Here is a 12,037-nt window from a genome sequence, read left to right as displayed (position 1 = left end):
AGACAAATTAAAATACCCCAATAATTTAAAAACAGATTAAAATTTACATATTTAAAAAGGGAAGAGATCAGGCCAAGCCCGCTTGATGGAATAAAAAGGTCTTCACAGCACGGCGGAAGGAGCGCAGATCCGGGATCCTCCGTATCTCCAGGGGGAGCTCATTCCAGATGGTAGGTGCCCCCACAGAGAAGGCTCTCCCCCTAGGGGCCGCCAGTCGACACTGTTTGGCTGACGGCACCCGGAGGAGTCCCTCTCTATGAGAGCGTACTGGCCGGTGGGAGGCTATTGGTGGTAGTAGGCGGTCCCGTAAATAACCAGGCCCTAAGCCATGGAGCGCTTTAAAGGTGGTAACCAAAACCTTGAAGCGCACCCGGAAGACCACCGGGAGCCAGTGCAGCTCGCGCAGGAGAGGTGTTACATGGGAGCGCCATGTCGCTCCCATTACCACCCGCGCGGCCGCACTCTGCGCCAGTTGGAGCCTCCGGGTGCTCCTCAAAGGGAGCCCCATGTAGAGAGCATTACAATAGTCCAGGCGGGAGGTGACGAGGGCATGAGTGACCGTGCGTAACGAGTCCCGATCCAGAAAGGGACGCAACTGGCGAATCAGGCGGACCTGATAAAAAATCCTCCCGGTCACGGCCGTCAAGTGCTCTTCCAAAGACAGCCGTGAATCCAGGAGGACGCCCAAGTTGCGAGCCCTCTCCGTGGGGGCCAATGATTCGCCCCCAATAGTCAGTGATGGCATCAACTGGCTATATCGGGACGTCGGAAACCACAGCCACTCGGTCTTGGATGGGTTGAGCCTGAGCCTGTTCCTCCCCATCCAGATCCGTACAGCCTCCAGGCACCGGGACATCACTTCAAGGGCATCGTTGGGGTGATCCGGGGTGGAGATGTACAGCTGGGTGTCATCAGCGTACTGATGGTACTCCACCCCGAAACCACGGATGATCTCGCCCAGCGGCTTCACATAAATGTTGAACAGGAGAGGTGAGAGGACCGACCCTTGCGGCACCCCACATATGAGGGGCCTCGGGGTCGACCTCTGTCCCCCTGTCAACACAGACTGCGACCGGTCAGAGAGAAAGGAGGAGAACCACCACAACACAGTGCCTCCCACCCCTAACTCTTCCAACCGGTGCAGCATGATACCATGGTCGATGGTATCAAAAGCCGCTGAGAGATCTAACAGGACCAGGACAGAGGAGCACCCCCTGTCCCGAGCCCTCCAGAGATCATCAACCAACGCGACCAATGCCGTTTCCGTGCTGTACCCGGGCCTGAAGCCCGACTGGAACGGATCCAGATACGTCGTTTCATCCAGGTGCTGGGGAAGCTGTTGCGCAACCACACTCTCAACAACCTTTGCCACAAAACGAAGGTTGGAGACCGGACGATAATTTACCAACATTGCCGGGTCCAGGGAAGGCTTCTTGAGGAGGGGCCTCACCACCGCCTCTTTCAAGGCAGCAGGAAAGACACCCTCACCCAGCGAAGCATTTATAATCCCCTGGAACCAGCCTCGTGTCACCTCCCGAGAAGCCAGCACTAACCAGGAGGGACACGGGTCCAATAAACAAGTGGTCGCGTTCAGTCTACCCAGAATCCTGTCCACGTCCTCAGGGGTCACAGGATCAAACTCATCCCAGATAACATTCTCAAGACCTGCCCCAGTCCCTCCCCCTGAGACTATCCAGTCGGAGTCCAGATCTTCCCGAATCTGAGCGATTTTGTCATACAGATATTGGACAAAATCCTCGGCTCTACCCTCCAAGGGGTCCTCCCGCGCTTCCTGGTGGAGCAGGGAGCGGGTCACCCTAAACAGGGCGGCCGGGCGATTATCTGATGACGCAATAAGAGCAGCAAAATAGCTACATTTCGCTACTTTTATCGCCACTAGGTAATTCCTAATATGAGCTCTTACCAGTGTCCGGTCAGATTCAGAAAGACTGGCCCTCCAACTACTCTCTAGGCGTCTTTTCCGGCAGTTCTTTTAAAAACTATGGTTATAACAAATGATTTAATAATGTTTGAATTCAGCCTATCGAACTTTGACTGAGAAAGTTCTCACATATTCAATGTTTTACAAAGTCAAAAGTTCCATAATTGGGCAAGCAGATGGGGCTGGAGGTAGTTTTTTTCCTTCACGTAAAGACACATAATAGCTTGAGGTGATTATGAAATGGTTGACCTTGTACACATTTCAAACATTCTTGCTATTTCTTCACACATATATGAGTAATTGAGGTTGTTGTTCCTGGGGGCTTTTTGATCTCAATGACCTTGACAGTGACTTCCTAATCCTATCTCAGTGTGGGCATTTTACGAAATTTGCAAACAGGTTTTGAACTCTCTTGAGGTTTCTACAAAACATCAGCTTACCAGGAAACAAATTAGTGGTGAGGCTCTACAACTTGACATGTTGGAGTGCTGTCTACCACTTCACCTTACCTGTATCTGTTTTCTAGACAGGTGGGCATAGAACTCTAAGCAGAGCTCTGGGCTTCACCTTCCTATCATGTCAATTTTCTCTAAATGCTTCCAGAGAATTAGTGGGTCTCCCAAGAATTCTTGGGATTAAACATCAGTTCCAATTAACCAGTCTTTATCATTCCTTCTCACCCCCACCTTTCCAATTCCAGTTCAAAACATTCAGTGATCAATCAGTATTGTTTCAACCACTTAAACCTTATTCCCTCTTGGTTTGCACCCTATAACACACATCTCTTCCCCACCTTAAGAAATATTAGAATGTTTGTGTTCTCCATGTTTACATTCCTCCTTTCCATTCCAAACTACTATTGACATGGCACCTGTTTTGTATCCGGCCCTTTTTATGTAAAAATGTTGTGGTAGCAGAATAATAGGACCTGGAAGGCAGAACTGTCTCCTCTAATGAGACAATATCAGAGACCACATGAAATGATTCACGTTGATTCACATTGATTCAATGCTGCTTCTGCAGCAAAAGATACAGCTTTAGACAGAAATGATCCTCACTGGAGGATAGATCAGGATATTATGCCAGGAATTACTGAAATGTTCAGCATGTATTTATTTGATCTAGCTAGCCAACCATGTAGACACAATGCCATCTTTTCAGTGAGAGGCCTCAGCACCTATTTGTTTTAAACAAATTAAACAAATTTACATATGCCCCACCTCCCAAAAATTGATGACACAAGGAACCTCATCAGTATCAAGGGAGGTCCACAAATGCCATATTGGGTATTCAGGACCTATAACTAAATCTTCAGTAATCTTAACTTTGTTTAATACCATAGATTAAAAATTCCAGAAGCAGTAACTTTATCAAGCAATTGTCATGGGCAGCAAAAAGATAATGGGGGAGGAACACCAACTCCAAGAAGCTGGAGATGAATCGTTGACTGCACAACCAGAGTCGTGGAAGATCCATTATGAGAAGTCATGGCTCCATCAACATTGCTCTTCCTTGTTACACCGTGACAAGCAGGCCCAGAAGACTGGGCAGCTCTTCTCCGGACTTCTAGCCATGAATGTAGTGTTTCTTGGCAGTGCATTCTTATGTAGTATGATTTTCAACAAAGTAGCCATTACAATGAGAGATGTCTGGATTTTCCTGTCCATCCTCAAGATCCTATCCTTGAGCTGGATAGCATATTACTTGCTGTTCACTAGAAGGAAACCATTTGCCATCTTGTATCAGGATGCCCATGCAGGGGCTATTTGGATTAGAGGTAAGTATTGTTGCCCTATATCCTTCTCACTATACCGTAACTGATTATTTGTAACATTCAGGCAGAAGTGAGCAATCTTTTCAATGAAGGCTACCTCTTATGGCCCCTAAACACTGCCAGAAAGGTATCTGGTGACACAGAAGCATAGTGTACAGCACTTTTTGTATAGATACTGGAGACCACAGGTGGGTTTCAGTAGGTTCTGACCAGTTCTGGAGAACTGGTAGTGGAAATTTTGAGTAGTTTGGAGAACTGGCAAATACCATCTCTGACTGGCCCAGTCCCCCATCTATTCTGTCTATACAATGTAGACTGGTGGCCCCCAGGGGGAGGGCCTTCTCTGTGGGGGCACCTGCCCTCTGGAATCAACTGCCCCCAGAGATATGAAGAATTCAAGACCTCGGTGCCTTCCGCCGTGCCCTGAAGACCTTTCTTTTTCAGCAAATAAAATAAAACATTCTCTGCCTCCCGAGTCCCAGCTGATCAGGAGGAAATGGGGATTTTGCAGTAACCTTTCCCTAGATTGGGGAGGTAATGGAGATTTTACAGTATCCTTCCCCTGCCACGCCCATCAAGCTACACCCACCAAGCCATGCCCCACCCACCAAGCCACACACACAGAACCAGTAGTAAAAAAATTTGAATTCCACCACTGCTGCAGACTGGAAAAACTGAAAAATTATTTGCTTTATTTGATCTACTTCACTTTCTAAATATGCTGCACACTCTGTGCATGTGATAAGTATTGATAAATATAACTGGTTCTTTGTTAACAAAACTTGGGGGGGGGCGTTTTGTATGTCTATATAGGGTCTTTAATATTGTTTGGAGCATGCAGCGTTGTCTTGCACAGTTTCCGGATTGGGTATGACGTTATCTATATTCAGAGCGAATCGCAAATGGAAATCTTGTTCCCATCCATAGAAATACTCTTCATCTGCATTCAGGTAATATACCTGCTTTACTACAAGTTCTTAAATAGCGTGTATAGAAAGGACAACCACTGAGTAGCACACTGAGAAATAGTTTTTTGTCTCTGCAGTACTGTTTTTTCTTGACCATGCATGCAAGACACTGAACCCTTTCCCTTACAAACCACTGTATAAGCTGTTGCATAGATGTGTTTCTATGCTTCACACCTAAGTTTACTCTCTGCATTGCTTTCAGACCTACTTTCTATGGTGCCATGCAAAAGACTGTATCCAGGTTCAGCACAACCTCACCAGGTAGGAAAATAGAAGCAGCAAACACTGCTTTTGAGCAGATGGAAGCAATACCCTGTATGTTCTTCTTTGTAGTGAGTAATAAAAGTATATTTCATCTGTATTTATACAAATTTTCTGAAGAATATATATATATATTTCAAAGCCAGTTTCCAATGTTCTATTATCGTCTTCAGAATGCTCCTATTCTATCCTTCTGTGTCCCTAACAGTTTACCTTAAACCAGGGGTGTCAAACTCACGTCATCATGGTGGCATCCTGTGACGTAACAGGACTTTTTCCCCCTTCACTAAACCAGGTGTGAGCGTGGCCAGCCCGTGACACATCTGGCCCATGGGCCGGGAATTTGACAGCCTTGCCTTAAACGAATGACAGGGCTAAATGAATGTAACACAGATATAAAATTGGTAAAAATCTCAAAATTACATAAGAGAAAATTACAGATGAAACAGAAATCCAGATACAGCTGTTGCTATAGATTTCCATTGCTTTGTATCATTTTTGATTTGGGTCTGTGGGTAATTTTCTGTCTTATATCAAGATTACTGGGGAAAAGTTACAAGGTAACACTTAATTCTCATACCTATTGGAACTGAAAGTGTCATTCTAACTTTTTTAATGAAATCTGACACAAACCAAATATGTTTAGATCTGTTTTTTTCAAACTTGGCAACTTTTTAAGATGTGTGGACGTCAATTCCCAGAATTCAACAACTAGCATGGGAATTCTGGGAGCTGAAGTCCACACATCTTAAACTAGTCAAGTTTGAGAAACACTGCTTTAGATTTTCTTATTTTTCCATTTATATGTGTACTTCAATAGAACATACGAACTAATTAAAACAGAAAAGAGACATGTCTTTTTAGCTTGAGCACTGCCCTTCAAAATTTCTTCCATAATACCAAGTCTTAAGTCTTTATATTTTTTCCAATGCACCAAAATGTTGAAAAGAAATTATGTAAAGAGATCCAGGGACTCTGCCATCTGAATCTGAAAACTGAATAGTTTAGAACCAATTTTCCATGACGGAGAAGTGGCTGAAGAAAAACTGAATATGAATCAGATCAGGCCAGGGACTATGGAGAATAAAATCTGGGGGGGGGACCCATCAATATCTGCTCCATTCTAAGACCCCTTCTCATTCTAACTCAGTTCCTTAATTCTTATATTGCTGTCATTTGGAAGTCTCCAATTCAGTTACTGACATGCTGATTTTCACACTGCACAAGGTGTTCTGGAAAAAGAGAATATTCTGTAAACCAGTGTAACACAACTTGTTTCATAAAGATCAATGGCAAAGATTGGCCACCCCAACGATGCCCTTGAAGTGATGTCCCGGTGCCTGGAGGCCATGCGGGCCTGGATGGGGAGAAACAGGCTCCGACTCAACCCTTCCAAGACCGAGTGGCTGTGGCTTCCAGCATCCCGATATAGCCAGCTGGCGCCATCGCTGGTTATTGGGGGCGAGTCGTTGGCCCCCACGGAGAGGGCTCGCAACTTGGGCGTCCTCCTGGATGCACGGCTGTCTTTAGAAGAGCATATGATGGCCGTGGCCAGGGGGGCTTTTTATCAGGTTCGCCTGTTACGCCAGTTGTGTCCTTTTCTGGATCGGGACTCCCTACACACGGTCACTCAAGCACTCGTCACTTCCTGCCTGGACTACTGCAATGCTCTCTACATGGGGCTCCCCTTGGGGTGCACCTGGAGGCTCCAACTGGTCCAGAATGCAGCCACGCGGGAGATTATGGGAGCGACGGGGCACTCCCATGTGACACCTCTCCTGTGCGAGCTACACTGGCTCCCAGAGGTCTTCCGGGTGCGCTTCAAGGTGTTGGTGACCACCTTTAAAGCGCTCCATGGCTTAGGGCCTGGATATTTACGAGACCATCTTCTGCCACCAATTGCCTCCCACTGGCCAGTGCGCTCGCACAGAAAGGGCCTCCTCAGGGTGCCGTCGGCCAGACAATGTCGGCTGGCGACCCCCAGGGGAAGAGCCTTCTCTGTGGCGGCGCCCACCCTCTGGAACGACCTACCCCCAGAGATACACACGATACCGGACCTCCAGACTTTTCTTCGGGCCCTTAAAACCCACTTATTTCATCTAGCCGGGCTGGCTTGATCCCATCCTTTGGTTTTAATTTGAAATTAATTTTAACTGGGCTATTTTAAATTGTGGCCGACGTTATTTAATACCTTTTAAACTGTTTTAATTTTTGTATGTTGTGTTTTTACTTTTGGCTGTCCACCGCCCTGAGTCCTGCTGGAGAAGGGCGGTATAAAAATCAAATAAATAATAATAATTAATAAAAAGATGATTTAAAACATGTGTTTTCCTTCTTTGACAGATGTGGGCTAATGCTGACCTTGGCCACTAACCTCCTGCTATGGTTTTTAGCAGTGGCCAATGATACAGTTCACAGACAAATTGAATCAGAATTGAACCAGTCTCTGCAAAGATATGAAGGCAAGGGTCATTTTCTGTTTTAAATTAATTCCAATGAATTTGACATTTTCTTCCCATAAGTATCCTAGAGCAAAGAATTCCATCCCACATATTTCAATAACTGTTTTTATGTTTTGGGTTGGTTTTTGCATAAGGGGTTGTTTCAATGGTTGATAAATCCTGGTCTTTTCCTGAGTGATGCGTGTATCTAGCCACACAAAGATTAAGCAGGCTAACCTTGGTGTGGCTAATCCTCCCTCCCTCCCCCCCTCTCTCTCTCGGAGGGAGGGAGGATTAGCCACACCAAGGTTAGCTTGCTTAATCTTTGTGTGGCTAGATCAGGGGTCTGCAACCTTAAACACTCAAAAGAGCCATTTGGACCCATTTCCCACAGAAAAGAAAACACAGGGAGCCACAAAACCCTTCCCATGCCTGACTATTTGAGCTGCCACAAAACTAGCATATGTAGTTGAATTAAGTGTTCTGTTTTCTTCTGAAACTTTTCTTTTTTTGGATTTATCCATGGTTGGCCTACCGGGGGTTGAAAAGCTCAATAAATGACGTGCCGGCGGGTGTCGCACATTGGCAGTTGTGATGCATATTTTGAGTGACAGAGCCACAACAGAGGGGTGAAAAAGCCAGATGCAGCTCCAGAGCCGCAAGTTGCTGACCCCTGGGCTAGATATATCTTTCACCTTGCTGATTTGGTCCCTCTCCCCTCTCTCTCTCAGGGAGGGAGGGAGGGAGAGACGGAAAGGGAGAGAGGGACCAAATCAGCAAGGTGAAAGATGAAGAATTGAGATACAAGTTCCACCTCTTTTGAACGTGTGTGCATAACAAATCCAGCCATTAGTACGTAGAAAAAAAATAATCTAAAGCTTCCCAATACTGATTCAAATTGGTAGCATGATAAATCAATGCATTACCTGGTGTATGGTGGACCTTCATGTTTAGCATTCACTACTCAACAGAGAAAAGACAATATTCACGTACTGATTGAAACAAAATTCATAATCATTGCCAAGGATATGTTCTGTCTTCTATGATAGTAGCACCAAAGTCTGAGAAAATTCCTTATTCAGCCTAGAGGTTAACATATTATAACTTCATGCATTTTGTTCCAAGCAAATCTTGTGATCTGGAAATCTCATAGCTACCTTCTGCATAATCCTTCATTTTCCCTATTTTGCTCAGGTAATTTGACGTACTCCTGCAAGGACTCAAATGCGACCATCTGCATGATCTTCCAAAAGGGATATATTTTGTTATATCCCTTCAATACAGAATATTGTTTGATCTGTTGCTCCATGCTGTATATCATGTGGAAGAACGTGGGCCGGCGCATAACTCGGAGCCATACCTCTGGAATCCAGCCTAGATTCAAACTCTATGGCATCATTTGGGGGCCTTTGCTTGGTATCGCTGCAATAATTATTGGTATTTGCATTTTCATGATCTATCAAATCCAAGTCACCAGTTCTTTCCCTAGTCATATGTCATTCATACTGTATTATTCCTACTACATTTGTTTATTGCCTGTAATGACTGTGGCGGCTTTGGCTGGAACTGTTATCCATGCCTTAGAAGAGAGAGAGTTGGATACTCTGAAAAATCCAACCAGAAGCCTTGATGTCATCCTGCTCATGGGAACAGCCTTAGGCCAAATTGCCATCTCGTATTTTTCCATTGTAGCCATTGTGGCCGCCCATCCAATAAACATGTTGAACAGCATCATTCTAGCCTATTCAATAAGCCTCATAATTCAACACATTTCCCAGAATATCTTCATCATTGAGGGGCTCCATAGGCAACCACTACTGATGAGTGAGGACTCTCAACTTGCTGCACATTCCACCCAAGGGCCTCCCTCTACCCAAGTTCTGCCTAATGAAGATAGGGTTCTATCTCATCTCTATGAAGAACCTGTCTCATCCTCTGCCAATGAGGACACAGGCAAAAATGAGAGAGAGAAATGTGAAGACAGTTCCCCAAACATGGATAACCTAGAGAAAAGACAGGAAAATCAGAGTGCTTCATGGACTTACATCAAAGCCTACAGGCATCTGAACTGGAAAAGAAGAGCTCTGAAGGAGATCTCCAGCTTCCTGATCATGTGCAATATCATTGTAAGTACTAATATAAATGATATAATAATTGAAAGTATAGCCTACTGTATACAAGGTACTAGAAATGACCTACTAAGTTCCTTTCAGATGTTTTGAATGATTATTCTATTGAAATCTCTGACCAAAGGCATTGTGACAAACTTTGATTAAAAATGTAGTCCAAAATATTTGAAGAACTGTATCTTTCTAATCCTGTCATACGTTCAAGCACCATTGTCAACAATGAACAAATATGACTAGACCTTAAAATAAAGTGTGGATCAGCATCCACAAATGATTAAAAAAAAATCATCAAAATAACCTAGCATAGAAAGACAGTGAAAGATGCAGGATTTCTAACTTTGTCTTCGTAATGGATTTTCTGGGACAAGAAAAATGGCTAAAGACGCAGAACAAAAACATGAATAGGAAATGCCTGAATCATGGATTAGGCATGGAAATTGCAGAGTGAAAGCAAATGAACAAAAATTTGTTCAGATTTTCTCTTATGTGCAGTACAAAAACCAAGGTTGTGAAGTTTTTCACTCACTGGAAGTGGGGAAACTAGGAAGTAGTACCAAAAATTAACATAAAATTACCATGTTGTTTTTCTTCGGAGTACCACTTTTTACTGATCCTGCTGTATTTTTATATCTCCTTTCCAGCTGTGGATTATGCCATCATTTGGAGCACATCCAGTGTTTGAGAATGGAATAGAGAAGTCGTTTTATGGCTACTCCACCTGGTTTGTCATTGTCAACTTTGGGCTTCCATTGGGTGTGTTCTACAGAATGCATTCTGTTGGTGATCTTCTGGAGGTGTATCGCTCTGCCTGAAACAAAGCTAAATTTTCTCACATTGCTGTTTTTATTCCGCTACAAATGCAATTATGAAGACGAGTAATAAAATGGGTAAAATTATGAGAATTTCACATTAGAGAGATTTGTGATATCATTTTGAATAATTCTTTAATCAGAAAGAATAAACTGATCTTGTCGGTAAGTAGTCCATTAATCACTGAAGGTTCATTTCTGCATAATAGCTCTTAATAGGATTGATTTCTTCTGTACACATTACTTACAAAACCTAATTACAGTGATGCTGAACAATTATTAACCTTAAGAATACATGGCTAATGTCACGTTTGAAAGAGAGGTAAACTACAGTATGTTGAGCATGGCAATCCCTTGGATAAAATGGTCACTTTTTATTACTGCATCAATCCTTGGATATGGCTGAATCATTGAACAGAGACTGAGAAATGGACCACTTTTAAGTTAAGGACATTTCTATCAATGTCTTTTGAAAAGGCATGAAAACATCCCAGGTGCTGCATCTATTTACATCTACAATCAAAACATAAAGATTGTGTCTATTATGCATATGTGACAATACAAGGCCATTCTGGATATGTTTGTGACAATTGGTCTTATATTTCGCATCAGTAGAGGCAATAAAGCACAAAACAGAAAATGTAATATTTAGGAAGACTGAAACATAACTTTGATATCAAGCAGATAATCAGAAAAAGTTTCAGTTTGCTGATATACTTTGGAACAATTCAAACTTTATAACTTGGATCTGTTGCAATTTTTTTTTATTAAATGATTTAAAAGTGTGGAAAAGAGCAAGGACCTCTCCTTATAAATCAACAAGCAATTTTGTTTAGGATACTGCTGTACACCATGCCAGTAGACCCATCTGCACTTAGATAGTCATGCCCTGCACTGGACAGCCTTACTCAAATGTTCCCCACACCATGATAAAATGATTGCTTCTTCTAAGGCTGCCTTGTTAACCAGGACCATACAAATTTTAAGTTAAGATAGGTCAGACATAGTCCTGCTTTCATTATTTATCTTGCACACCACATATCTAAATAACAAAAAAAAAAAAAACCTGGAACAGGAATAAATATATTAAAGCAGAATAAAATATCAAGTTCAGGATCTGATCAGAACTACTACTGATTGAAAAATGCAGAAGCAGAACAGTGGGGAATTCTGAAAAGCTGATTTAGAATAGAATAACAGAGTTGGAAGGGACCTTGGAGGTCTTCTAGTCCAACCCCCTGCTTAGGGGCAGGAAACCCTACACCACTTCAGACAAATGGTTATCCAACATCTTCTTAAAAACTTCCAGTGTTGGAGCATTCACAACTTCTGGAGGCAAGTTGTTCCACTGATTAATTAAGCTTCCAACCTCTTAAAGATGTTAAGTAGCTAAACTTCTCAGGTTTATTATATGTTCTCTAGTTGCTTCTCCCAGAGTTCAGGTCAGGATACAAAAATACAGACTGTATTGAAAAACCACCTGTAAGTTATTATAGATGTTTGATTATATAAAGGATTAAAACTGATCCAAGCTTTGTGATCTATCTACCTTTTAGTAATAACTAAACCTTTTTCTTTGATAAAAGGGTAACAGGTGGAAGTGTAAACATTTCTTGTTTTATTGCTCTCCTGTAAAATAAATCATTTAAGTATTACTGAGATAAGAGTCCAGGGCTTGGTTTTCTCACAACTCTTACTTCAGAAAACCAAGTC

The 12,037-nt window shown here is 43.0% G+C and overlaps 1 protein-coding gene across 1 annotated transcript; it reads left to right on the top strand.

Annotated features, from left to right (window-relative positions):
• Nucleotides 1-3,343: 3,343 nt before the first annotated feature.
• Nucleotides 3,344-10,327, top strand: OTOP3 (otopetrin 3). Its single transcript, XM_070934415.1, has 7 exons — nt 3,344-3,719; nt 4,530-4,666; nt 4,887-4,945; nt 7,289-7,407; nt 8,581-9,284; nt 9,405-9,512; nt 10,157-10,327. The coding sequence occupies exons 1-7, from the start codon at nt 3,344-3,346 to the stop codon at nt 10,325-10,327; spliced, it is 1,674 nt and encodes a 557-aa protein (XP_070790516.1).
• The last annotated feature ends 1,710 nt before the right edge of the window (nt 10,328-12,037 follow it).

This window comes from Pituophis catenifer, unplaced genomic scaffold (assembly GCF_029215685.1).
Source record: "Pituophis catenifer annectens isolate HBS135680 unplaced genomic scaffold, rPitCat1.0.hap2 SCAF_2, whole genome shotgun sequence".
Taxonomy (NCBI): Eukaryota; Metazoa; Chordata; class Lepidosauria; order Squamata; family Colubridae; genus Pituophis; species Pituophis catenifer.
The sequence above is the reverse complement of the archived record's forward strand: the minus strand, read 5'-3'. Positions and strand labels throughout refer to the sequence as shown.

Coding starts and splice junctions, on each gene's coding strand:
- OTOP3 (XM_070934415.1), top strand. CDS start 3,344: ATGGGGGAGGAACACCAACTCCAAGAAGCTGGAGATGAATCGTTGACT. Junction 3,720..4,529: donor AGGGGCTATTTGGATTAGAG/GTAAGTATTGTT, acceptor ATGTCTATATAG/GGTCTTTAATATTGTTTGGA. Junction 4,667..4,886: donor TACTCTTCATCTGCATTCAG/GTAATATACCTG, acceptor CATTGCTTTCAG/ACCTACTTTCTATGGTGCCA.